Genomic DNA, 26160 nt, shown 5'->3' with positions numbered 1-26160 from the left:
AGATTGTAACAACAGAATTTTATTAAATGGTTTGTTTAGGCAGAGCTTTATATTTGACTAACAAAAGGTGTCTTCACACATTTTTTCTCCGGAGGAATTATGTGCCACTCCTGTAATTGACTTCTCTGCAGGATAGGTTTTTTTTTTTGGGGGGGAATCTTTTCTTGAATTTTAGTGCAATTACAAATTATGTGTCTAATTGGAAAGTAAAATCTCGACCTACTTCCCAAGAAAGACAAAAAATATTAATGTCAAGGTGATCTATTTCTTTGCACTGTTTCTTAAAAAATCAGTTATCTAATGCAGCAGACCACCCAGAGATCCTGGGTTGTAGGCCAGAACTGCAGCCAAACTACTCCAGGAAGGTCTGAATGTCTGGTTATATTTTGAAGTGTAATTTTCACATCTGACAGGTGGCTCTGTTCCACAATGGAGAGTAGACTTCATTTGTACAAGAAACTCAAATATTGGTCTCTGGCACAAGAAAATGTCTCTCAGGGCTTAGTAATATATATAATTTGATAGAAAAAATTGCCTTCAGAAAAATCTCAAGTTTTACTAAACATTTTAAGCATTTCACAGCTTTCATATATTAAAAAAAAAAGTTTCCTTCCAGAAATTTAGCTTATTTACAAACTAAAATCTAATCACTATCATCAGAGCCCCGCTCAGAGGCCTCATTGTTGGAGGCCTCTGCTTCTGAGTCATTCCCAGAGCCCCTTGCAGAAGCCTCATTCTCTGAGGCTCTCTCTGACTCCCGGTCTGAATCAGCACTTGGGGAAGCTGGCCGGGACTCATTGTCAGAAGCTGCCGAGTGGCTCCTTCCTGACTGGACTGACTCGTTGTCAGACTGTTCAGACATTGAGCGCCTCCTCTTTGGAGCTGACCGGTCACTATCGGAGTCGTCCTCTGACTGTTGCATGCTGGATCTCCGGGGGCTGCCTGCTTCACTCCCAGACTGATTTGGGTTCTCATCAGACTCACTCTCAGACATCACACGTTTCTTGCGTAGATCACCATCATCTGAATCACTATTGCTATTTCTAGCATGTCTGAAAAACAAAAGAACCAGTTATACTGACAGCTCGGAAGACTCAAGAAGCATAGGACAGTGAGGAATTTGCATAAATAAAAAGCAAATCCCAAGGGCATGCTCTCTTTCCCAGAGGTACCTGGGGCTTTTCATTAAAATCTGCAATTTCCTAATCCCCCAAAAGTTAATTAGTGGAGAAAAAAGGGGTAAAACTGTGTTCTTAGGAAATCTGACAGAGGTTCAGGCAAAACCCCATAACTTACTTGGCATAAGAATCCCTCAGAAATCTGGAGAATGTTAAATACCTAAATTATAGCAATGTATCTGGTTCTGGTTTTCAAAGATTGGAAAAATTCTTCCAAGAAGAAACTTGTTTACAAGGCATGCTCTGCCAAATAAACTGGAGGAGGGGGGACATGACAGGCTGAAGAAAAAGACAGACACCTATTCTGGGAATCAGGCCCTCTTCCCATGCACAAGACATTTGGGAGAATCCTAACCCCCTCAAGGATGGAGTGTTGTGGATACTTGCTAGTTAATGAGTTCTGGGAGGAGAGGAAAGGTCAGTACTGCAGACTGAATTCCTCTAAACTGCACAGTCCTCCCAGCCATTCCAAGAACTGCTCTCATGGTTACCAGGAAGCCCCAGGAAATGAAGCTCCATCCTTGCCCAGGGACCTAGCTTTCAGCCAATTCCCTGTTTCAATTTCTCTGATGCTGTTAGGCATCTTCACTGATGTTTCACTCAAATGATGAACTGCACCTTTTGTTTATTGTTAGCACAAGAGGTTCTTCAAACCAGCAGTAGGTGGCAGAAGGGGTGCAGGAATTAGGAAGGGACCACATTGTGTTCAGTTCATAATATTACACTTTAGCAGAGACATTTACAAACTGGCTTATTCTTAGATGAGACTAAGGAGGATGGTGAGGAGTTTGGGAAGCACCTTAAGCTGCTTTTTATGCAGATGAAAGGAAGAAGAAAAAGACATGATAGTAGTCTTCAAATATTTAAAGGCTGTCAGAAGGAAAAGGCAATGGAATTGTTTTCTTAAAGATGAGAACTTGGTCCTGTATCAGCTCAACATCAGGAAGAACTTTCTAACAATTAATCCTGTCCCAGAATGAAATGAGCTGCCTAGTGCAGACATGTGTTTTTTGTCACCAGAAATGCTCAAGAGAGGCCCGGTCAACATTTGGAGGAAATGTATTGGACATTCAAGAGGACATTTCCTCTAAAAAGATGGAAAAGATTTCAGTTTGGAAGGAAGACAGTTTGGGGGCTATTTCTGAAGTCACTCACACAAATGATAGAGAAAGTGAGTTCAGACGTGATCACCATGTACCTAAATGAGGACACCTGTATGAAACAATCAAACTCCAAGAAAAGCAAGTAACATTTCACATTTGAGTCAGATCACTCATTAGCCCAAGAAGCAAATATGCTGACAATATGGGGAGATGCAAAAATTAAAAAAAAAAAGCATAGAGGAATTCAGCTATGGGATATGAAGAGATGGGATGTTTCAAGGCACTGTTAAGGCTGATATCAAGGAAGACAACTACCTCCTTAGGCCTATCTTTGGTGCCTGTCAGAAACAGAACCGTGGACTGAATATAGCTCACTAAACTGGGGGACAATTTTTATGCTGTTATAATTTGGGAGCCTGAGGCTCAAGTCTTCTGATCCTTCTGTTCCTCTTAGACTAGTATTATAAGGGGAAAAACTCCCAAGTACAAAACTCCCTTTCCCTATTCATTATTCTCCATCCCATGAACAGCCAGAGCCCACTATTCTCCTCCTGGAGGGCTGGAACACAGAGGCGGGGAGGGAGGAGGAAAAAGACAGAAGGCACTCTGTACTAGTGAAGGCCCTCAGACCTCATCCTATGTCCTCCAAACTTCATTTCCCCCGATACAAGAACACAAAGCTTTTTCAAGCAGAATTAGTTAATAGTTCTTTTCATCCACAGCAAAATAAGATGCCAAGAGAAAAAAATACCTACCCCTCATCAGCAATTTTAAGTTTATCTTCATCTGAAGAATCATCGCTTGATGAGATTATGGCTTTTGATTTTATTTTTCCTTTCATTGAAGGAGGCAACCGTTCTGGCTTAGGCTAAAAAAAAAATCAATGAATAAATAATTAAACACACATACAATCAGTGAAAAATTTCATTCTAGGCAATTTCATTAAACTAATTATATAATGGAGAACCAAAGAGTAATTGAATAACTTTAAATAAAACACTACCATTTGTACCAATCTCATTCTGTAAGGGTGTACAAAAATGTCCCCCATAATTCCTGAAGTCTACACTGTTTACTGTGTACAATTCTAAACTCCCAGCCCTTAGGGCTTCCACCATCTGCCTCCAAGCTTATTCTGTCAATCTTATTTCCATGATCTGCATCATATCTTCTACAAATCCATCAAATGATTTTCTGTAATTTACTCTACCCAAAACCATTTTTTTGCTCTCACTTTTTAAACAGCTAAGGGGCATGTTGGATAGAATACAGGGCCAGGAGTCAGAAGATCTGAGTTCAAATATCTACGTTCAAAATCAAGCTCTGATGCTTACCAGCAGAGTGAACTTGGGTTAAGTCATTTAACCTCTGTTCCCCTCAATTTCCTCATTGTAAAATGGGGCTAATAATAACATCTAAGTCCTAGGGTTGTGAGGATGATAAACTGAGGTCATAATTATAAAGTGTTCAGCAAAGAGCCTGTAAGCTCTATAATTATGTCAGCTCCCAAGGCTCTTCTTCTTAGTTCTCTCATGGAAAACTTTCTCCATCTAAACAGCACCATCCCAAACCATATCCTCTGAGATTCCCAGCCAGCAATGAACTCTTGCCTCCCTGAGGTCACCACACTTGATGTTCTCCACAGGCTCATGATTTATCTCATTTCCCACAAAACTGTAAAGTTCTTGAGGACACCTGTTTTATTTTATTTAAAGCAGGTCCTAAATAAAAGAGACACCTCATGGTGGAGTGGAAAGAGCTGGTTTCAGAATCCAGAAAACTCAGATCAAGTTCCCTGGACAACTAAGCCAAGAAATTGCAAAGGTGTGGCTCTGCATGGTTTAGAGACTTTCCTTATCTGGGAGAGTCCCACATACCACTCCTTCCCCCAAAGTGCAGCACACACCACTGAATGGACTTACCGCCTTCTTCTTCTCTGCTCGAGATGGCCGGCGTTTTTTTGGCCTGGGGCCATTTTCAGTTTCTTCATCATCAGAGCCGTCATCCCCCTTTGGTGGTCTTAATGAGCAGAGACAAAGAACATGCTTCAATATCATTCCTATCTTTCAGAACAGTACCCTATCCAAAGATACTGCTATACTTTGACAGGAGCACAATGGACAGAGTTAAGGCTTTCTAGTTCTCATAGAGCCTTCTTCTATGTATATGACACAAGGACGGCACAAATCATGTACTCAAGGAAGAAATGTTGATGACTTAGGAACATCAATCCTCTCCTACAAATCTAATGTGGGGTGAGTGTCACACAGGGGCAGACATGTGTTTCTGCACCCCAAAATAGTCTACTCAATGCTGCAGAGGGGAGAATGGTACTCATTTTCCAAATGATTTAAATTATATAAACAAAAGGTCCACATGGCAAGCTGAGGCACAAAAAATGTGAAGATGCAAATGAAACAAGGAGATGTTAAGTTCTATGATAGTTTGAGGCCTTTCAATATCACAGCATTATTCTTTGTTGCCAACAAAGCTATAATCCTTAACCTTTTTTGGAATGATCTCTTAGGAAGCCTAGGAATCCCTTTCTCAGAAAAATGTTTTAAATACATAGGATTACAAAGGAAACCAATTCTATTAAAATGCAGCTATTCAAATTTTGTAGAACAAGTTCACAGCCTCCAGTAAAGAACCTTTGTTTTAAAGAGAAAGATTAAAAAATAAAAAGAACTGATCATTAGAGAAGATTAAATGGTGACCAGAATTTCCCATATTCCAACTACCAGCACTACGAGCTCTATAGAAATCCTTCTCTGAACCCTGGCTGGTGCAGGGAGACCCCCCACTGGTTCCCAAAAGCTGAGATGCCAACTGAACACAAACTGGTGTTCCTGGCTTGGTGACAGGAGGGGCTGAAGACATGAGGGATGTTCACAGTCTCCTGTGAGAAGATTCCATGTCTCTAGATGTAGAATTAAAGTTAAGGCAGTGTTCTGGTAGCTCTGTCCCAACCTCTATTACTGGTTTTTTCCTTGACTTCCATGGCTATGGAGAGAGAAGTTCCTCCCTGACTCCCTTCAGAACCCATGTGGGGGGCTTGATTCCCCCAAGACAAGAATAGTCACCTTGAAATCTCCTAGAAGATGGAAGAGCAACAGGTCTTCCCATCAACTCTACAGACCCTGTACTGCCATTTAATTTAACCCAAAGATGCCAGGCCTTGTCATCTGCCCTTTTGCTTCACCCTGAGCACTTCCTTCCACTTAGCCAGTAGCTCGATTGTTTTGTACATGATGTCTGCCCCAGTTGGTCTGTCCTGATTTTTCTATTTGTATTCCTAGTGCTTGGCTCAGAGTCAGTGCTTAATTGATGCTTTTTCATACATTAATTCATTCATTATTTGAAGATTAGTCTAGCTAAATGTGAAATGGGACCACCAGAAAAATGGATACAAGAGGATGAATTTGGAGCCCCAAGACAATTCAGAGCAGGTGGCATGAATACATGAAGTGCTGGCCTTGAACCAGAAGACCTAAGCCACTCATTAGCTCTGTGAGCCTAGAAAGGGCACTTATATTCTCTCAGCAATAGTTTCCTCATCTGTAAAATGTATAATAGTACCTGCTTTACAAAGTTTAATGACAAAGTAAAACTATTTTACTCTTTGGTCTCCTGAATTAGAGAAGGGATGGAAAGGCTGATCAGTGTCAGGGGAAGGGGTCCCCACAGGCCCAACTATCAAGATACAAACTACGTATAAGAAACTAGGAGAACTTTAAACTATTCTTTTACTTTTGGTACAAAAACACCTTGCTTTCAGGAAGCTCAAAAAGATAGCTTAAGGGCTCCTTCAAGACTCAATTACCTCCTCCGCTTTTTCTTCTTCCTTTCGCCCTCCTCTTCTTCCCCTTCTTGCTCGCTTCCACTGCCTTTCCTTTTCTTCTTCTTCTTGGCCACAGGCATGTCTTCATCAGTGTCATCATTGACAAATTCATCAAATTCACCTCCCTTCTTAGATCGCTGAAATCCAAAGGAAAACAAAACCAATTACTCCTTGGTAAGGGGACCACATTTGAGTACTGATTAAAAAAAAAGGGTCTACCCTATCAGAGCTATTTTTACTCTACAACTCCATTGAGATAGCCACTTGGAGCAATGCATAGAGCTCCAAGCCTGAATCAGGTAAACCTGAGTTCAAATCTGTGTGATCCTGACCAAGTCACTTCGCAAGTTAGTCTCAATTTTCTCAACTGTAAAAGAAGATTAATAATCACCCCTCCCTCTCAGGGTGATGTAAGGATCAAATGAGATCATAGCTTTGTGTCTGGAACCTAGCAGGCATCTGATAAATGCTTATTCTATCCTTCCATTCCATTTATGCATTAAATCCCATTTACTAAGTACCCAGGAAAGGAGCTTAAGCCAGGTTCAGATAATCAAATCTTTCTAGTCTGGCTGTGGGCTGGGCTCCCTGGATCACTGCTCCTCCACCATCAGCAGTACACACCCTGCCCCCGCCTCCGCCGCCTCCGCCTCTCTTTTTCTCCTTGGTCCCTTCGGCTTCTCCGGTGAACATGAGAATGTTCTTGGTCTTCTCTACATATTGGGCGCGCTGCTCCAGGAGTTTCTTCTGCTCCTCTTTCTCTCGAAGACGCTTCTCTTCCTGTGAAATATAATAAACAAGGAGACTCAGTCAGAATGTCCTGGGTATGCATGCCACCTCCAGAGGGCTCCCCCAAAGACCCCCACCTCATAAACACAGTCTACAGAACCTGTTCCTTCAGCAGCTTCTGCCGTAACAATTCTTTCTCCTGCTCCTGCTTGGCCCGCAGCTCCCGTTCTTCCTCATCCTGTTTTCTTGCTCGGGCCACATGGTACTGAGCCTGGCTCAATAAATCTGAGCACTGCCTACAATATTTAGAGAAACATTGGGGATGGGGCTTATCAAATAACCCTTGAAGAAGCGTAATTTGATATTTACGTCAAGCCTTAATTCACAGAAATAATGACTTATCTAATCAAAGATACAGATTCACATTCGAAGCAATACTAAGAAATACTTTTTAATCTGAAAAGAGGATAATATGATGTCAAGCTCAGATTCATGCATCGTAACTTGAACTTGGGAAGAGCATTTGATTCTGGGGATACAGCAAACAACACTCAAGTCACTAGAAGAAACCTTCAATATCATCCACCCCCAACTTTTTTGTTGCTCAATGGCTGGCTTAAGGTCATCTTTCCATGAATAACATTTGCCCAAAATCAGTTTTGCAAATTCCCTAAGAGGACACTAGGTAACCATGATCTGGCTAGGGAGGGTTCATAGACCAGTGAAGATTTTTCTAAGTTTATAACAACACAGAACCACAGAATGCCATATTTGAAAGGACCTCAGAATCAAACAATCCACAAATATTTATCAAGTACCTATTATGAACCAGGTAAAGTGCTGGCAATAATAGAGAGACTACTAAAAAAACCCAAAAGCAACTTGTTTCTGCCCTTAAGAAGTTTACATTTTATGTGGCAAAAGGACACCTACACATACAGGAGTAAATATGAAACAGTACAATTGCCTACTTTTACAGATGAAGAAACGAAAGCCCAGATAGGGAACCCCACCCCTTGTCACCCAGACAGGTGGCATGTTACAGATCCCAGTTATCCCAAGACCCAATCCATCTAAGACTCTTTCCACAATACTAAAACCAGCTCATCAGACAAGCTTTGGGCAAGTCTAGAAGAATTAAGCTTTGATTTTGTTGTTACATTTTCCAGGCAATCACTAATGACATAAAATAATGGTCACACCTGACAAAGTTCATTGGTGCAAATGCTTCCATGTTCTAAAACATAAAGACTCTTACCTGGCTTCTGTAGCAGCAAGGGCCAAGTCAAATCTCATTTTGTCTCCTACTTTACTCAAATAACTAAAATACCTAGTTTGAATAAGGAGGGGAAAAGGATATTTAATAGTAAGTTGAAAGAACATTCTTTATATTATTTTAAAAATTATGCAATGTCTAAAGAAACCAAACATTTTAGAATTTTAAATCTCCTTTACAATTTAAAAAGCCTTTAAAAGACCCATCTATTGGCTTTTGTTCATGATTCTCACTCACCATGACTTTACTTCTTTTTTTAAGTTTTTGCAAGGCAAATGGGGTTAAGTGGCTTGCCCAAGGCCATACAGCTAGGTAATTATTAAGTGTCTGAGACCAAATTTGAACCAAGGTACTCCTGGACTCCAGGACAGGTGCTTTATCCACTGCACCACCTAGCCGCTCCCATGACTTTACTTCTACAAAGAATTGCAATTACATCAAAAGTATAATGAGATCAATAACTTTCTAAAGAGCAGATAAAATGTGCTTATATTTAATATCAACAATAAAGTTATGAGCAATAATTGGAAATATTTTAACAAAGCAAAGTTCAGCAAAATAAGGAAATTCATATTTAATACTGCTCTCAGTTAAAACAAAAATTAACCTATGATTATGCCAGGGTGTCCTTAAAAGTCTCAGTGAGTACTTACTGTATTCTAGGCATTCATGGAGAACAGAAAAGTATTTTCTAAAAGAGGTTTTCTGCCCTCAAGGAGTTCTTTTAAAAATCAAAACATAAACATAAGATATGTTGACAGAAAAAAGGTTTCTTTATTGGCTTGGTGTGTAATCACACAAAGAACAATAAATGCTTCAGCAAGATAGAGAAGGGTTTATGTAAAAACAGCTTATTCAGGTCAAACGTTGCTGGGAACACATCAGGTCCTTTACATAATGTATTTCCAACAATATTTTTTCTTTATTCTTCTAGTGAGGAAATTAATTTAAGCAACCTTTGTGAACTCCAGATTTGTAGTTACCACAATTAGATTTTAAGTAGTCTGAGGGTAGAAAATCTATTTTATTTATCTTTATAGCTGTCTCTTGTCAGTACCTTGTACATTTAAAAAATTTTTTAATAAGGATATACATTATTCCACATGACATTTCTAAAGCTCTTTACCTGTGGGCAAGTTCCAGTTCTTTAACCGCATTAAGCACCTCCTTGAGATTACTCTTTTCATCCTTAAGAACAGAAGTAGCTAGCCTCTGAAGTACCAGAGCCACATTAAACATGAGAACTGTATCACTGGGTGCCACATGTCTAGCCTGTGTTTATACAAAGCAGAAGGAAATAGTTTCCGTGAGCTAAGCCACCTGAGAGATGGATCTCAGTCTATAATCTTTATTCTGGTAGAGACATACAAACATGAACAAAAAAGTCTGGAGGAGAAAACTCATGCCACCCAAAATCACCAAATCTGGTTTGCATTCAACAAACTTCCTACCTTCAGCAAAGTCTGTTTGCATTCCTGCAACTTGCCACACTTGAAGAGGGCCCGGGCCAAATACAACACGACCTCCGTGTTCTGGTGTTTGTAGAACTTTCGGAGGCAGTTTTCATACTATATAGAAAAGACAAAGTGCTTAAAATACAATAGAGATTAAGACCATACTAGTCTAACAAGCATGAGTCCATGCAATTAAAGCCCTGCTTACCAAAAGGTTCTACAGTTTCAGAAAATTCTCTGTTGTGTTTTTGTTTAAACTTTCCTTAGAATACACTCTGGTAACATAAAGCTGGACCATTCAAAAATGTATTTGAGAAAGCTGTGCTGTTCCTAAGTTGGGGCACAATCAACTTTGAATTATCTATACCAATGGCAGGCAGAATAATATATGAATTTGGAGGACTAGGTGACAACAAAATATAATTGTGAACAGCAACAACAATATGGCCCCCCCCATATTTTCTTCCCAGCCCCAACCATATAACCTCTATTCTCAACTCTGTTCTGATTCAGCCCTATTGTGGCTAGGACTTGACCAAGTAGCAAGAAAGGAGACCACTGGCTACTAAGATGACCAAGATAAACCAAGACAACAATGTCTCTCATACAAGAACTTTCCAGTGATTTTTTAAAACAGTAGAATGCCAAAATTAAATCTTACTGTTGCAATTAGGCTATTTTCATGGTCTGGTTGATTGAATCTCAATTTCTATAATGAAGGTACTGTAAGTGCCTTTTCTACTCCCTATAAAGTTAAATCTCACTGCATAAAATGACAGTAGCTAACCTTTACATAGTATTAACTGGTTCATGAAACACTTTACACTCATCATCTCATTTGATCCTCAACAATAGCTACATGTGATAAGTAGAAACATTATTACTAGATCCATTTTATACATTTTATAAACACAGAGGCACAGAGAGGGAATGGTCAGACAGTGAAAGAGGAGCTTTGAAAATGCACATGGGTTTCTGGACCACCAACAGTGCTTGGCACAAACTAAGTATTTAATAAATGCTTGCTGATCAACAGGATGCTGGGCTGGGGACTAATTAGAAGGACTAATTAGAAGAAGGGGGAATGAAGAAAACTACTACAAATTATCACAAAGCTGCAGACTGTGAAGAAGAGCTACAAAATAAGACATGAAGAAAAAGACATTCTAAAATTCACAGGAAACAAACTACAAGAAAAGGGTCAGTGACTTAAAACCCCTAGTCAGAGATGTTTACACATAAATATACCAAGTTCAAGATATGAAGAGAGAAAGAGATGTTAAATGAAAGAGGCAAATTTGACCCCATAAAGATCACTAAGACTTGGCTCTACCTCATGTACAGACAAATGTTCTACATTAGGAAGATATACTCATATAAGAAAATCTAAAAAACAAGGAAGGAAGCACTGAGGTAAAGTTCAAACACACTATATTGGGAGTATCTTACTAAAAGAGAAAAAAGATGAAGAATTTACTAAAGAGATCGTAAGTCTTACACAGGACCATGCTCTAATAGTGATGGAGGACTTCAAATACCTGGTTATCTGCTGACACATTCTTTCTCTTACAAAAATAAATCAATTTCAGAACTTGCTTTAATGATAAATTCATCTTTTAAAAGATGGAAGAATGAAAATAGAGGAATGTGTATTCTGGACTTAATTCTTTCTCACGAAAGTGGTTAAGAATGCTGAGTGGAAACTATGATCTTTACTTCAATTTAGCAAACACTATGTGCAAAGGATTGTGACCATTCTATGTTTGAATTTGTGCTAAAGTCTGGTCACAACCAATTGTGGTACCCTGTAAGTAACAATGAATATGATCATATGTAGGGAAATATAGAAGGATTTAGATGAACCGATTCAAAGTGGAGGAAGCAGAAGCAGAAAAACACTAAAAACAGTTACTACAACAATGTTAAAAGAGAATAACAAAATAATCAGAAGAGGATGCAACAAATTATAATTGGCTAAAGAAGAGAAATGAAAAGGTACTACCTCCCCATACTCAGCACACATGAGAGGACTGTGACTGTACAGAATGTAAGATTTTTTCCAATGTGCTAGTTAGTTTTGCTGAACCATTATTTATTCTTTTGAAACAAAGGTGATGTGGAAAAAAAAGATAATAAATTACTTTAAAACATTTTAAAAAGTAATAGTCAAATAAAACAAGCTGGCCCATGAGTTTTCGTTCATTGAAGGTATTAATCTCTAGCCCTTTTACTTCAGAAATTTTACAGTTTTAAGGTGTGTATATTTCTCTATCAGATTAGGAGTATTTCCCACCTTATTAAAGTTCAGGAATTGTATTATCTTGTCTCAAGTTAATGCATACTAAAAATTTAAATATAACAATACTGAACTATATTTCTGGATGCTCCCATTAGTTTGCTCATAACAGATTCTGACATCTTTGAATGGATACAATTAGAAAGAATGATAAAATATTTAATACCACTAGAGGGCAGAAGTGGTTAAGAAAGTAAGTATTCCAAGTATATCAATAAAACTGGTCTTTTAATATACTTTACCATCTGAACAGCACTGATATATTGCTTCTGCTCCACATAGATGTGTGCTAAGTTAAGCCACACATCACTGATATCTGCAGTTGCCTCTCTTACTTGAGCAAATACATCACGAGCCTCACGGAAATATCCTTTGTGGGCCAGTACAGCACCTAGGAATAGTGGAAAAATACAAATACATTTTTAAAATTTGAGTTGACAGTGTCTAGTAGGAAATTACGACAAATAAAAATAGCAAATCATATTTCAGAATAATTGTATTTATAGAGAAATTCAGGGTAATAACCTCAATGTTGAACTAAGATTCACCATCACTTCTCTCCGAATCATAAATTTCAAACTAGTGCAAATATACAAGCCTTACACTACCTATGCCATTGGCAGCATAGAGGTTCTTAGGATCATTTCGGAGGACTTGTTTGTAGATGGCTAATGCACGATCCTGATGTCGTTTTTCCTAAAGAAAAGAAATAATACTGTTAGAGATACTAGGTAGTTCAGTCAAAGACAGTTAAATTCTACCTTCAGTAAATAAAGATTTTACCTTCTCTCGATCTCTGGTGGGTTGATGCAAAGTTTGTAGCCAAACATTCCCAAGGGCCAGCATAGAATATGTGTCATTTTGAGTGGATGGTTGCTTTAATATTCTTTCAAATTTTTTCTGACCTGGACCCCATTCTTGCTTGGCCAAATGAAGGTTGCCAATCAGAGACCAAGCATCTGGATGATCCTGAAACATATGTTAAACAATTTTAAACATTCTAGGACCCAGAAATTTAAGAACTGTAAAGGCAATTAATTATCTTTTGGTTTATCCCCACCTCCTTCATTTTACAGCAGAGAAAACTGAGCCCCAGAGGGAAAGGTGCTTCCTCGTAATTATAAGGTAGGTAGCGGAAGAGCTAGGACAAGATTCAGGACTTCCAAGACCATTATGATTCACTGTCTCATGCTAACTCTCCAATTATAATATAATAGAAAGCTCAATGGACTGGGAATGTAAATGAATTCACTCTACAAAATGGGATGAATTTTCTCCCAAGTCATGTGAAAAGATGAATGCAATTTACTTTTATGGAAGGAGGAGAGAGAAGGTTGAGGACAAAAATAGATGGAATAGCTATATATACATAGTATTGGATATCGATTAATGGATTATACAGTAGAGGGAAATTAAAGCATAAATAGGAGATGAGTCTACATGACCTTTTAGGTCCCCTCCAACTGTTAACCTTTTGTGAGTCCATGTTCCCCAAAAGTCCATACAACCAATATACAACAATAGAGCCCACCATTTCTTTACCACTGTCTAAAAGTCATAATAGGGGGCAGCTAGTTGGTACAGTGGATAGAGCATTGGCCCTGAAGTTAGGATGACCAACTTAATCCCATTGCTTTAAAGAAAATTAAAAAAAAAAATAAGAGAAATAGATCAATAGATCAGTCTTTAAAAGGAAATACACTCATTAGATGATTAACTGAAAATTTTCATATCTCTAAAAGGATTTATTACCAACCTGATTGATCTGAAGAGCTTCTTTAAACCAATCTGAAGCCTCATAAAAATTTCCTTTATCTCTAGCCATTGCTCCTAAGCGCAAATAACCTGAAAGAAATATATGCTAAAAGATCAGAACTACAAAATCAAATTTAAGTTTAAGTTCTACTCTTCAGTCTTCTCTTCAAGGCCCAAATCTTGCCCACCATCTGAATTTCTCCCAATATTCACTCATACAAACTGTCCAGTTCAATAAAGTTCCGCCTCCTCTACAACCCACAGGCCATATTTCCTGACTGCCTCCCGTCCCCTTCCCCATTCCTCTTCACTCATACCTCTCCTTCTGGCCATTTCCCTTTATCTGGAATATCTCCACCTTCTCTTCCAATTGTATTCATTTCTTAAGGCCATGCTCAAAACTGCCCAGCAAAGAGTTAAGAGTAAGGCCAAAGACTGTCTTCTGGAAATTCTACAGCTAAGTTCTAAGATGGCATCTAATATTTCTCTTTGTTAAATAAATGTATCTTAAGTGAATAACTGAATGACTTACAGGGTTTTTTAAAAAACTGACTTACAGTCAACATAATTAGGATGTTCTCGTAATATATTTTTATACAGTTTTTCTGCTTCATGAAATTCACACATTGCCTCATAAAGCCTTGCCAGATTGTATGATGTCGTAACCGAGATGGCATTATAGTAATGTTCGTCATGCTCAGCTTCTGCTTTGGCACGATCCAAAGATGCCAAAAAATATTTCTGTTAAAAATAGAAAAACAACTTTAGGTCAGGGCTGACTTTAAAAAAAAACTATCTACTCCAGAAGGATACAGACATCCTGTTTTCTCACCTTTGCCTCCCCTAAGTTTCCAAGCCTAAAATGGAGAGCACCCACGTTATTCAGAATCTCTGGCGGGACATCAGCCTGTACCTTTTCCTGCAGGATACGTGTTGCTGTTCCATATGCTGACAGGGCACCCTGTAAGCCCACAAAGAAAAAGGCAGGCCTAAGTCATGATAATGACCAATTCCTTGAAATTTACAACAGAACGGACAGTGCCCAACCACATACCTGTATATCAGTCTGCTCTAGAATTTGGGCCAGTTCGATCCAAGCCTCAACATCATCTGGATACTGCTCTGTGACTTTCTTCAAGTGACCCTGAGACAGAAGAGAGGTCAGGATCAGTGTGCTACCACAAATCACCAAGACAAGTCACCACAAATGCAGCATTAAAGCCTCCTAAGGGTTGCTTATCAAGGTGATAAAAATAAATTATTAATGTTTAGGAAGCAGAAAGGAGGACTAAGACTATAGGCTTGCAATCAGGAAGTGGGCTGGATACTCGTTTTGTTATGACTTCACTGTTTGGCTCTGGGAATGTCACTCAACTTCTTTGAACCTGAACTAATGTCAAAACTGGAGTTATCTGGGGCAGCTAGGTGGTGCAGTGGATAGAGCACCAGCCCTGGAGTCAGGAGTACCTGAGTTGAAATCTGGCCTTAGACACTTAATAATTACCTAGCTGTGTGGCCTTAGCAAGCCATTTAACCTAACTGCCTTACAAAAACAAAAACAAACAAACAAACAAAAAACCTGGAGTTATCCAATCTATAAAGCCCTTGGAAAACCACAAGACAGAGTATGATGATGATGATGATGATGGTGATTCTCCCTGAAGCTTCTAAGGCCAGGGGAGCACAAGCCTTGGGGATCCCAAGCCAAATTAGAATAGTTCCAGGGATCTGTAATATCAGGTCCACTCTACTTGAAAGGCATGAAATGCTTCCCTAGAAGTTCATCCCATTCCCCAGGGGATGAACTATTTTATTTATAGCAAGTCATGAACACTATTTGCTAAGACAGAGAGATTGATTATGTGATCTTTATGGTAGAGAGTGTGGCATATGGATAAAATAACCATTTCTCTGAAATACTAAGTACTACCATTAGCTTTTGAACTGACTGTTGTCACTGGCAGAGCATTTCAGAATAACTAAGATTTTTAGATGTACCTTGGCAATGTCTCGTTTGTCTTGATCTTCTGAGGCAGCATAGAGAGAGCCAAGAATTTTCATTGTTTCATAATTGTTGGGATAGGCTTTCAAAACTTTCTCAAAGCACTGAGATGCGTTCTCTTTGTCACCTCGGTAAATATACATCTGGCCCAAACCAAAAAAGGGTAGGACAAAAGAGGATGAGGCAAATTGGGTGGCTTGATAGTAATACTGGAAAGCTTGGTCATAGTCTTCCTGAACGTGGAAGGAGCGAGCCAACTGGTAACAGCTTTCTGCCTGCATAGCTTCCACCTCTGTGTTATGGAAAGCATGGAGAGCCAAGTGCTGGACTTTACTATAATCCTGAAAAATGAAGAGCACAGGAAGAATCAAACGTCAAACTACCTCAATCATAAAGGATGATGTTATACAACATTTTTCAAATGTAATACAAGAATTAGGTGACTAAAATAATATTTTCATTGGTACCAAAGCATCTTGTTTTGATCAAGCTTTCCTCATCATCTAGACCAGGAAAAGAACATCATATACTAAAGAATTCTTTAGTGGAATGTTTTAGGAAAAGAAATGTATCTTTATTTCCTGGCTTTATCTATTTAAAGCTACCAGTCAGAATTGTATACCACACTTCTTCTAAGAGTCCATCTAAATACAGTTTTAAAGTCTGCAAGGTTTTCTTTTCACAATACCCCCTCCAAAAGTAGAAAGCATATGTATTACAACCTCCCAATTTGCAGATAAAGAACTGAGGGTCAGAGAATCCAAGGGATACACAGCTATAAAGTATCTGGGCCAGGTCTTGAAGTCACCTTTTTGGTTGACTCTGCATTCCATCACTCTTCCAGTTCCACTGAGAGAGCACATCAAATACACAGATATCTTGCATATCAATTGAGGGATCAATATAAAAAACTTCGAACCCAAACTATGCCTATTGGCCTCAGATAAACTTTCCATTAGTGTAAAAGAAGACAAAACATATACTTTGAAGCAAAATCAAGAGTTAAAGATAAAATATTTTTCAAACCTTTTTGAAGAAAAAGTGATTTGCCAAGTGATTCAGTACCATAGGATTGCTTGGATCAATTGTATAAGCTCGGGAAAGGAGCTGGACGCCATTTTTGATAGAGTCAGCCTAAACAAAAGAGAGGGAATTAGGTTGAGAGTATGAATGAATACAATGAAAGCATTTTTCTTCTTTTCTAATTTTTTTCAGTTATATGTAAAAATAATTTTCAACATTCACTTTTATACTTTTCTTCTCCCCTCCCTAGGACAGTAAGTAATCTGATATAGGCTGTACGTGTACAATTGTGATACATGTATTTCCACTTTAATCGCATTGTGAAAGAAGAATCAAACAAAAAGGGAAAAACCACAAGAAGGAAAAAGTAAATAACAAATTTTAAAAGGTGAAAATAGTATCCTGTGATCTGCATTCAGATTCCAAAATTCTTTCTTTCGATGTGGATGGTATTTTCTATCGCAAGTCTTAGAACTGTCTTTGATATGCTGTCTTGCTTAGTTCAGAGAGCTAAGTCTATCATAGTTGATCATTGTACAATGTTGCTATCAAGATATAAGATGTTCTCCTGGTTCTGTTCACTTCCCTATTCAGCATCAGTTCATGAAAGTCTTTCCAGGTTTTCCTGAAATCTGCCTGCTTATTGTTTCTTACAGAACAATAAAATTCCATTACATTAATATAGCACAACTCATTCAGTCATTTCCCAATTGATGAGCATCCCTTCAATCTCTGATTCCTTGCCACCACAAAGAGCTGCTATGAATATATTTTTACATGTGGATCTTTCCCCCTTTTTTTTTTATTATCTTTGGGATACAGACCTAGTACTGGTATTTCTGGATCAAAGATATAAACAGTTTTATTGCCCTTTGGGCATAGTTCCAAATTGCTCTTCAGAATGAATCAATTCACAACAGAGAACACTTCAAAAATACTTTCCTTTCAAGCTTATATGAATATCACACAAAGTCAAACCCAGATAAACTGTTTAGTTCTTACTTGTCTGAATATTTTACTTAAGGTACCCAGGTTTCCAAATAATTAAATAAATCAACTACTCTATTGTAGTTTTAACTTGGGAAATATTCCCTCATGTTCTAATTATGGGTACATAATAATTTCCTAGCTGCTGTGTGATCTTGGGCAAGTTACTTAATCCCTTTCCCTTACCAAAAAAAATAAACAAAAAAAAAAACACAAAACAAAATAAAAAAGAAAGGAAATACTCCAAAAAGTTCCGTTTTGAATTAGATTTTTAGCTTTAAAGGAACTTTTCACAACAATCTGTCATATCAATTACCTAAGTGCTTGTGATAATGTTATTCTGGCTGAATAGTTCCTCTTCCTTAAGCAAGGTCATCTTACAAATCATTTTTTAGATAGTTTGTAAGATGATATCATTATATTCTGCAGAGAAAAAAGAACTTATATATAGGAAAATATGGTTCCTTATTCAACCTGTACTTTGGACTCATCTTTTTTTGGCTAAATGAATTCTTTGAGGATTTCTCTATTGATAACCAATCATTCAATATTTGGATTGCTTTCTTACTTACATACCTCTTTATTATTTAGTTCTAGGACAGCCAATCCAACTAATGCTCCCACACACTTAGAATTGAGCTCCAGGGCCCTGCTGAATGCCAGACGAGCTTTCTCCAATTTGTTCAGTTTCACAAAGCAATGTCCCATTCCAAGGCGCACTTCAGCTAAAAAAATCAAATCAAATCATTCAACCAGTTAAACTAAGGCATTTTGAAAGTTCTATTACTTTTGTCAAATGAAAACCAAAGTCTAAACTTCTATACTTTAAGTAACTACAGGAAAACCCAATTATCAAGAGACCAGTTAAAACTATTGATCTGTTTCAATAGGTCAAATCATATCCTCCCTGATAGCCCCTACCCTATGTATTAAATGATGTAAACCTTCCCCATGAGAATGCAAAATACCTAATATTGGTGTGTTAACACATCTTCCCCACACCTAGACTGTACTTCTGAATGACAATTTTCAGGAAGTTCCCTTGAAAGTGAAAAGCCCCATGATCAACAACAAAGAACTGTTCATACATTTTTATGCTCCTCATGATCTGCACTTTATCTAACACAACAGCCTAGCCAGAGATGGTTTACTATCACACACAATGACTTTTTTTTTTTTTTTGCTTGACTGAGTGAATGAAAGGGCACACATTTAAAGAAACGGCTCTGTGCAGGCAGTAAAACTATAAGCAGAAAACCACAACTGGCCTGCTGGCAAACTCCTACAGTGACTATAGGAGAAAGGGCTTTAGATGACATAGTGGTGTCTCCTTTAGAAAGAGCACCAGATACCTGTGGCCAAAACCACTCTCTTTAAGTAAAAGAGGGCAACAATATTGACACACGGTGCTTTCTAACAGTTTTCTTGCGTATAAATAGGCAGAGCAACGAAATATTGAAGCACTGAAATCTATCCTCTTGCTACCAGTAACTGGCAGATTCAGTAAACACTTAACAAATGCTTCTGGATGTAACAACTAATGACTGATATTTACTTCCCTGAATGCAGTCCAACACTAAGAATTTTGAAGGAAAAATCATGATCTTTAGTCCTACTTCCTTTTTTGGCTAGGCTTATGAGACTGGGAAAACAGGTAAAAAGGGAGATAGAATATACCTGGATTTCAGTATAGTATCTCACTGAATCAATCAATGAGCACTTATTAAACATCTATCTGTCAGGCACTGTGCTAAGTTCTAGGGACATAAAGACCCAAATGGTCCTTATGCTCAGGCTGCCATTTTATCAAGGGGAACACGAATGTATTAAGTAAATTCAAACTATACAATCTAGTTATTTGGTTGTTGGTTTTGGAAATCAGGAAAGCCCCACTGTCCTCCACCCTGGTCAGACCACACTCAGATCACTGGATTCAGTTCTGGGAATGATATGTAAGGACAATCAGGAAGGAGCACGCCCCTAGGAAGCCACTAGAGCTATGAAGGGACCTGAAACCACAGCACATGGGATGGGTGCAAAGAACCCTGGAATATTGATATGAGGGACAACAGAGGTTAGAAGGGGCAAGAGGACTATCTTCAAATATCTCAGGGGTTCACACCAAGAAGAGGCATTATACTTGTTCTACTTGGCTTAGGAGGAAAACACTAAAGTGGACGCCAGAAAGGGAAGATTCATAATATGATTATTCTTCTATGACAATATCACCAATTATCTTGTTTTAAAAACCAACTGAAGATTTTTAAAATTCTCAATGACATCTCCACTTCTTATCCCAAGAGCTAAAAGGCAGGTCCCTAAACTATCAGTATTTTAAGCTGGGTTATAGTTTTAGGGTATCTTATTTTTGTTTAGGTTTTTTGTAAGGCAAGCGGGGTTAAGTGGCTTGCCCAAGGCCACACAGCTAGGTAATTATTAAGTGTCTGAGACCAGATTCGAACCCAGGTACTCCTGACTCCAGGGCTGATGCTTTATCCACTACACCACCTAGCCGCCCCCATTTTAGGCTATCTTAACTACTGAGTTTTCCTCTTCCCTTACCTGGACATCCTGGGTTAGTACGCAGTGCTTTTTTATAGTATGCAAGGGCTCCTCTGTAATCTTTCTTGTTGAATGAAATACAAGCTTTACCTATATTGATTTTGTAAAAAAACAGCAGTCAGTAGGCATCGCTAGGTTAATGAATGCAAAAAGCAATGTCCTTTTAAGATCAGCAATTAACCCCCACATAGAGCTCTCTCTTTATATTTAAAATGACTCTTTGAACCAGTTTGGTATATTGTCTGATAAAGAGGAATCATTGTTCATTAAACATTCAGTGCTCAGAAATGTATTCTTCTTAATTCAAAAAGTGATTCATTTACATTCACTTCAATAAAAAAATTTCTTGACAAAATAAACCTGCAGGATGTGCTTTCTCTTCTTAATAGATTTTTCTCCACTTAATTTTCTAAGGCATTCTTCAGAAGACAAACTTCATTTTTATTAAAACAAAATTCTCTCCCCTTTGCTGAAGGATCAAAGCTATATTCCTGACATAGGGGAAGAAATTTGATTCCTAAGTTGGCTCCCAAAGACAGCTTACCAAGAAGGGCTGGTATATTATTTGGAGACTGGTTGAGTACGAAATGAAACTGTGCATCAGCCTGGTCCATTTTGTCACCTTCCAACAGACAGAAGCAGGCTCTTCCCAATAAATGATTCTGGATAAAAAGAAATGCCAAATTAAGAGTTCCCTTATGGTAGATGGTCAATATTTATATCCAAAAAACTTGTAACAATAGAAAAAGACAGGTAAGATGTGAAAAATACAAGTAAATTCTCTTAATTGTAACTAAAATCTAAAAAAAACTGTTACAAAATGCTTATTTTTCACCAGTAATTGTGATGACAAAAAGTAACAAGTTTCCAAATTTTGTCTGGAATCTATGATCCCTCACTGAAAGAAAATAAGATGATGCTTGAACTGTCCTTTCAAAATAGGTGTTATATAGGAGAATTTTACCTGTTACATTCATGCAGCTAACTTCTTCATAAAAATCCATCAGAAATGAATAGGAGGATATTAACGGACTGACTTGTACTTAGGGAAGGTATAAGTGATACTAACAATTAAGATATTCCTTACCAAAAACATCATCTTGTTAACATCAATATCCTTCAGATGATGGGCACTAATTATATGGCTACAAATCATTTACCACTACAAGCCTGTAGAATTAACCCTGGATTTGATCCAAAGTAATTAAAAGGTTGCATGATGGAGGTAAAAGGCCACACAGAATAGTACAGGGTGAAAAGCACTCAAGGTGACATTATCCAATTCTGCAAATTTCTAACTTTTGGCCAAACTCAATTAGTCTCTCAGCTTCTATGTCTTTTAATCAAAAGACTTGGGGTTTTAGTCCTACATCTATGACTCTCAGGGGGCGGCTAGGTGGTGCAGTGGATAAAGCACCAGCCCTGGAGTCAGGAGTACCTGGGTTCAAATCCGGTCTCAGACACTTAATAATTCCCTAGCTGTGTGGCCTTGGGCAAGCCACTTAACCCCATTTGCCTTGCAAAAAACAAAACAAAACAAAAAAACCCTACATCTATGACTCTATGAATTGGTATTACCAAATAGTAACTAGGACTGGTAAAATAGCATCAAAGATATGGCTGGTGATATAGTGAGAGCAAGGAATAAGAGACAGGCAGTCCGCACCAAGTACCTTCAGAATATGAAGAGGTCTGTGGTAGACATGCAGTATACTGGGCAGCTCTTCAAAAAGACTTTGGGAAGAATGGAATGAGTACTTCACAGTGTGAGGAGGGGAAGTGCTGTAAGATCTTTACTGGGGGGAGTTGGAGGGGGGGAGACAGCAACCATATCAAAGAAAGCTCAGATTCACTATAGCCATTTTACCAAAGATTTTATAAAACAACGAAGATGGTTTGCTTTTCATCAGAAACCTTCCTTAGTTTGGTTAAATCAACATTCATTTCTTTAAGAAAAATGAAAAAAGAAGGACTAATCATAAGATGCATCCTTGATATAAATCACACCCAGCAGTTCTAAGTGGAAACCATGACTGAGAAGTTTTCTTTTCTTTTTTACCTGATCATACATGATAATTTTGTCAGCCATTGTATACAGCAAGGTTGCCTGGGTGATAAGCTCCTTCTTGTTGTCCTTGTTTTTTTCCTTCCTGGCCTGCTGGACATAGTAGGCCGCCAATGTATCTAAGCAAGTCATCTGGTCTTTTTCATGGTCTCTATAATCCAAGTTCCCATCTATTCGTGCTGCCTCCAACAACTTCACAAAATCTTCTGTTTTTCCTTGTTTGTAATATTCCAGCTAGAAAGTTAAAAAAAAATTAGCTAGGAGATAACTGAACTGAACCTTTAAGAAAAACTAGGAAAAACCTATAGGTGGTATAGTGGATAAAGCACCGGCCTTGGAATCAGGAGTACCTGGGTTCAAATCCAGTCTCAGACACTTAATAATTACCTAGTTGTGTGGCCTTGGGCAAGCCACTTAACCCCATTTGCCTTGCAAAAAAACCTAAAAAAAAAAAAAGAAAAAAAAAGAAAAACTAGGGATTCAGAGGATTTCAGCTATAAAGAACAGTCTGTGTAAATGCTCCAAGGAGATGGAATGTCAAAGTTGGAGCACAGCTACTAAGTCAATTTGACAACTCAAGTGTGCAGAGAGGGAGTAGTAAAATGAAATATATCTGGATATGTATGTTGGCTGAAGCCAGATTTTGAACATGGTAGTGATGTGGGTTAATCTGCTTCCTGAACATTAATGTGGCAGATGTGTGGAAGATGGATTGGAGAAGGGAGAAATTAGAACCAAGGATATCAATTAGGAAATCTACTACATTTGTCTAGGTAAGAGATGATAAAACTCAGATAAAAATAGCAATTACATGAATGAAAAGAGGGCAGATTTACAAAATTTTGTGGAGGTGAAACCTGATAGATTTTGCAAGTGATGGGACACGAGATTGGGAAAAAGAGTCTAGGATTATTCCCAGGGAGAGGACCTAGGAGAATGGAAAGATTAATGAGAACATCTGGAGGATGTTCTGGAGGATCAGTTTATTGAGGAAGATAAGTTCTGTTTTGAGCATGTCTTTTGAGACACTCACAAGGCATCTAAGTAAAAATGTTCTTTATGTATAAACCAGGAATCCTTTGCCTAGATATGATAGTTGAAATTCTCTTCCTCTCTAAAATAAATCTTCTATGTGGCATAGTTCAAGAGTTTGCCTTTATATCCTAAGCTTCTGACACATAATAAGCATTTAAGAAATGTCTGCTTTATTTGTACAGGCAATTGCTTCTACTATATATATATTTCCTAGAAACTAGGGAGGAGGATTATGCATAGAACTTATTTTATTAGATTATTTGTTAGCATTTTAAATACCTTTTCTTTTAAAAATGATGAAATATTGTACATTTAAGATGTCAGAATTGTGCTACAAATGTTAAGAGAGCAAACTTTTTGGACACAATATAACTCAACAACGAAAGCTTGCCTAAGAGAAAATCAGATACATGTAGCATCTTAAAGGATCCATACTCTGAACTTAATTTCCTATTCAGCAAAGGAAAAGCATTTATTTAAATAAATACTAAGCAACTCTTTTTGTAGTAGTAAAGAACTTGAATGGCTAAAGAAACTGTGCTGTATGAATGTGTTGAAGAGGTATATGAATGTGATGGAGTTCTATTGTTCTATAAGAAATCATAAGGGGTGGGACTTCAGAAAAGCCTGGAAAGTCTTACAGGAACTGATGCTTAAAATGAAGTGAGCAGAACTAGAACAACACTGTACATATTAACAACAATACAGAGTGATGAACAACTATATAGGACTTACTCATCTCAGCAGTACAATAATCTAAGATACTATCCACATCCAGAGAGGGAACTATGGAGCCTGAATATAGACCAAAGCTTCCTACTTTCAATTTTTAAAATTTGTTTTATGTTTTATGGTTTCTCCCCCTCATATTTTTTTCTCCTTTGTTCTGATTCTTCTTTCACTACATGCTTAATATGGAAATATGATAGTTATATAACCTATATTAGATTGCTCCTTCTTAGGGGTAGGGAAAGGAGGAAGGGAGAAAAATGGGAACTCGAAACCTTAGAAAAAAATGATTGTTAAAAACTATCTTTACCTGTAATTGGAAAAATAATTTTTAAAAATACTAACTGCAACAGTTATCTTACTGTCTGATCTTGTTATCCCTTATACTTTTTGTTTCTTCCTTAAGGATATGATTTCTCTCTCATCACACTCAATTTAGATCAATGTACAACATGGAAACAAAGTAAAGACTGACAGATTGCTTTCTGTGGGGGGGGTAGGGGAGGGAAGTAAGATGGGGGAAAATTATAAAACTCAAATAAAATCTTTAATAAAAAATTAAAAAAAATACTAACCGCTAAGGCGATCCATATGTGTAATTGAGTATGTTCCTGTTTCAAAATACTGATAACTTCATCCCCCTCCGGTAACTGATCAAAGTCAAGTTCAATGACCTAAAATACAAAATCATGGTCACTCATTATTCCCATCCTTGCTCAGTTATTTTTCCCAAAACACAAATTTTATTTATCTGTGTGTGTATGCATATATATATATATATATATATATGCATATCTGTCACCAACAAGAAATAATTTATGCTCATTATCAACTAAGACACAAAATACCCAGTTCAAAAATGCTGTTAGCATTGAATGTGAGTGAAATTCTTTCCACAAGTACAAGAAATACATTCATGAGTACAGGCACAAAAAAGTTGGCACTGCCGGAGAAAGCAGAAACATTTTAGCTATAAAATGCCACAGATGTCTTGCTTTTCATTTGTACAAAGAACCCAAGTAGGCCACCCAAATTATTTATGGGGAATAGGTCCATAAGCTGGACATACGTTAATACTTTCAACAACCTGTGATTTCATTAGGGTAGATAAAAGATTCCAAGTGTCCTCTATGACTGAGTTAAGCCTTCAAGAGTTTCTGTAGGGGCGGCTAGGTGGCGCAGTGGATAGAGCACCGGCCCTGGAGTCAGGAGGACCTGAGTTCAAATCCGAGCTCGGACACTTCATAATGGCCTAGCTGTGTGGCCTTGGGCAAGCCGCTTAACCCCATCTGCCTTGCAAAAAAAGTTTCTGTGGCCCCAAACACTAGCCTATCACCATGTAAACATGTGTTACCCCGGCTAGGCCAGTCCTAGCCCTCCGAGCAGCCTGGTACAAGTCCTTCCCGCCTCCCCATACTCCAGCCTTCATGATTAAGGGGCTTTAGTCCTTCTCTGCAGGGATCGAGCGGCGGAACCTCGAAGGCGCGGGGAGCCGAGCCCAAGGGGCTTTAAAGCTCGGGTCAGCAGGACCGGCCCGTCCCGGGGGCCCGGCTTCGGCGGCTCTGCACCGGACCCCTTGAGGGCTGCCCCAAGCTGTGGCTCCGCGGCCGGGGGGGATGGGGGCGCCTGCCTCAGTGTCCTCCTCTGTCACTTCAAGCTGCCCCGAGGTCCCGTCGGGTTCTAGAGGGGGTCCGGGGGGGGGGGTCCGCGCTCAGCGAACGCCGGGTGGAGGCCGCGGGGAGGGGGTCGCGGAGTGGAGGCGGCGGCCAACTACGCGCCCCGTCCGGACAGGCGGGCCGGGGGGGGGGTCCCGCAGCCCCTCACCTCGTCGGTGTCCCGGAGGGGGATCTCGATGGAGCCTCGCGACATGGTGAGGCCGGGAAGCCGCCGCCGGCGGGGCCGCCTCCCGCTCTTCCCGGGCGCCGCTCTCCGGTGCCCCTCCGGCCGAGAACGCAAGGAGCGGACGCCGCCGCTGCCGAAGGGGGTCCAGGCACTTCCGGCTCCCGAGCCTTTTGAACCGGAAGAATTCGCACGCGCGAGGGGGGCGGAACCCGAGGGGGCGGGACCCCGAGGGGGCGGGGCCTCCGGGGCGGAGCTGGAGGAAGCCTCCGGCAGAGCGCGTCCC

General features: G+C 39.0%; 1 protein-coding gene across 1 annotated transcript; it reads right to left on the bottom strand.

Moving 5' to 3' along the window:
* CTR9 (CTR9 homolog, Paf1/RNA polymerase II complex component) lies at positions 1 to 26160 on the bottom strand. The gene is made up of 24 exons (XM_074230316.1): positions 25860 to 26160; positions 24611 to 24709; positions 22266 to 22505; positions 20751 to 20868; positions 20207 to 20296; positions 18221 to 18369; positions 16661 to 16768; positions 15631 to 15975; positions 14687 to 14776; positions 14465 to 14593; positions 14190 to 14373; positions 13634 to 13722; positions 12661 to 12846; positions 12486 to 12573; positions 12120 to 12268; positions 9579 to 9695; positions 9254 to 9399; positions 8110 to 8181; positions 7012 to 7147; positions 6747 to 6902; positions 6105 to 6259; positions 4204 to 4300; positions 3037 to 3149; positions 1 to 1052 (listed from the first exon to the last, which is right to left on the bottom strand). The coding sequence occupies exons 1-24, from the start codon at positions 25902 to 25904 to the stop codon at positions 644 to 646; spliced, it is 3510 nt and encodes a 1169-aa protein (XP_074086417.1). The 5' UTR covers positions 25905 to 26160; the 3' UTR covers positions 1 to 643.

This window comes from Macrotis lagotis, chromosome 3, assembly GCF_037893015.1.
Source record: "Macrotis lagotis isolate mMagLag1 chromosome 3, bilby.v1.9.chrom.fasta, whole genome shotgun sequence".
NCBI lineage: Eukaryota > Metazoa > Chordata > Mammalia > Peramelemorphia > Peramelidae > Macrotis > Macrotis lagotis.
Note: the sequence above shows the minus strand (reverse complement) of the source record. Positions and strands in the feature narration are given on the sequence as shown.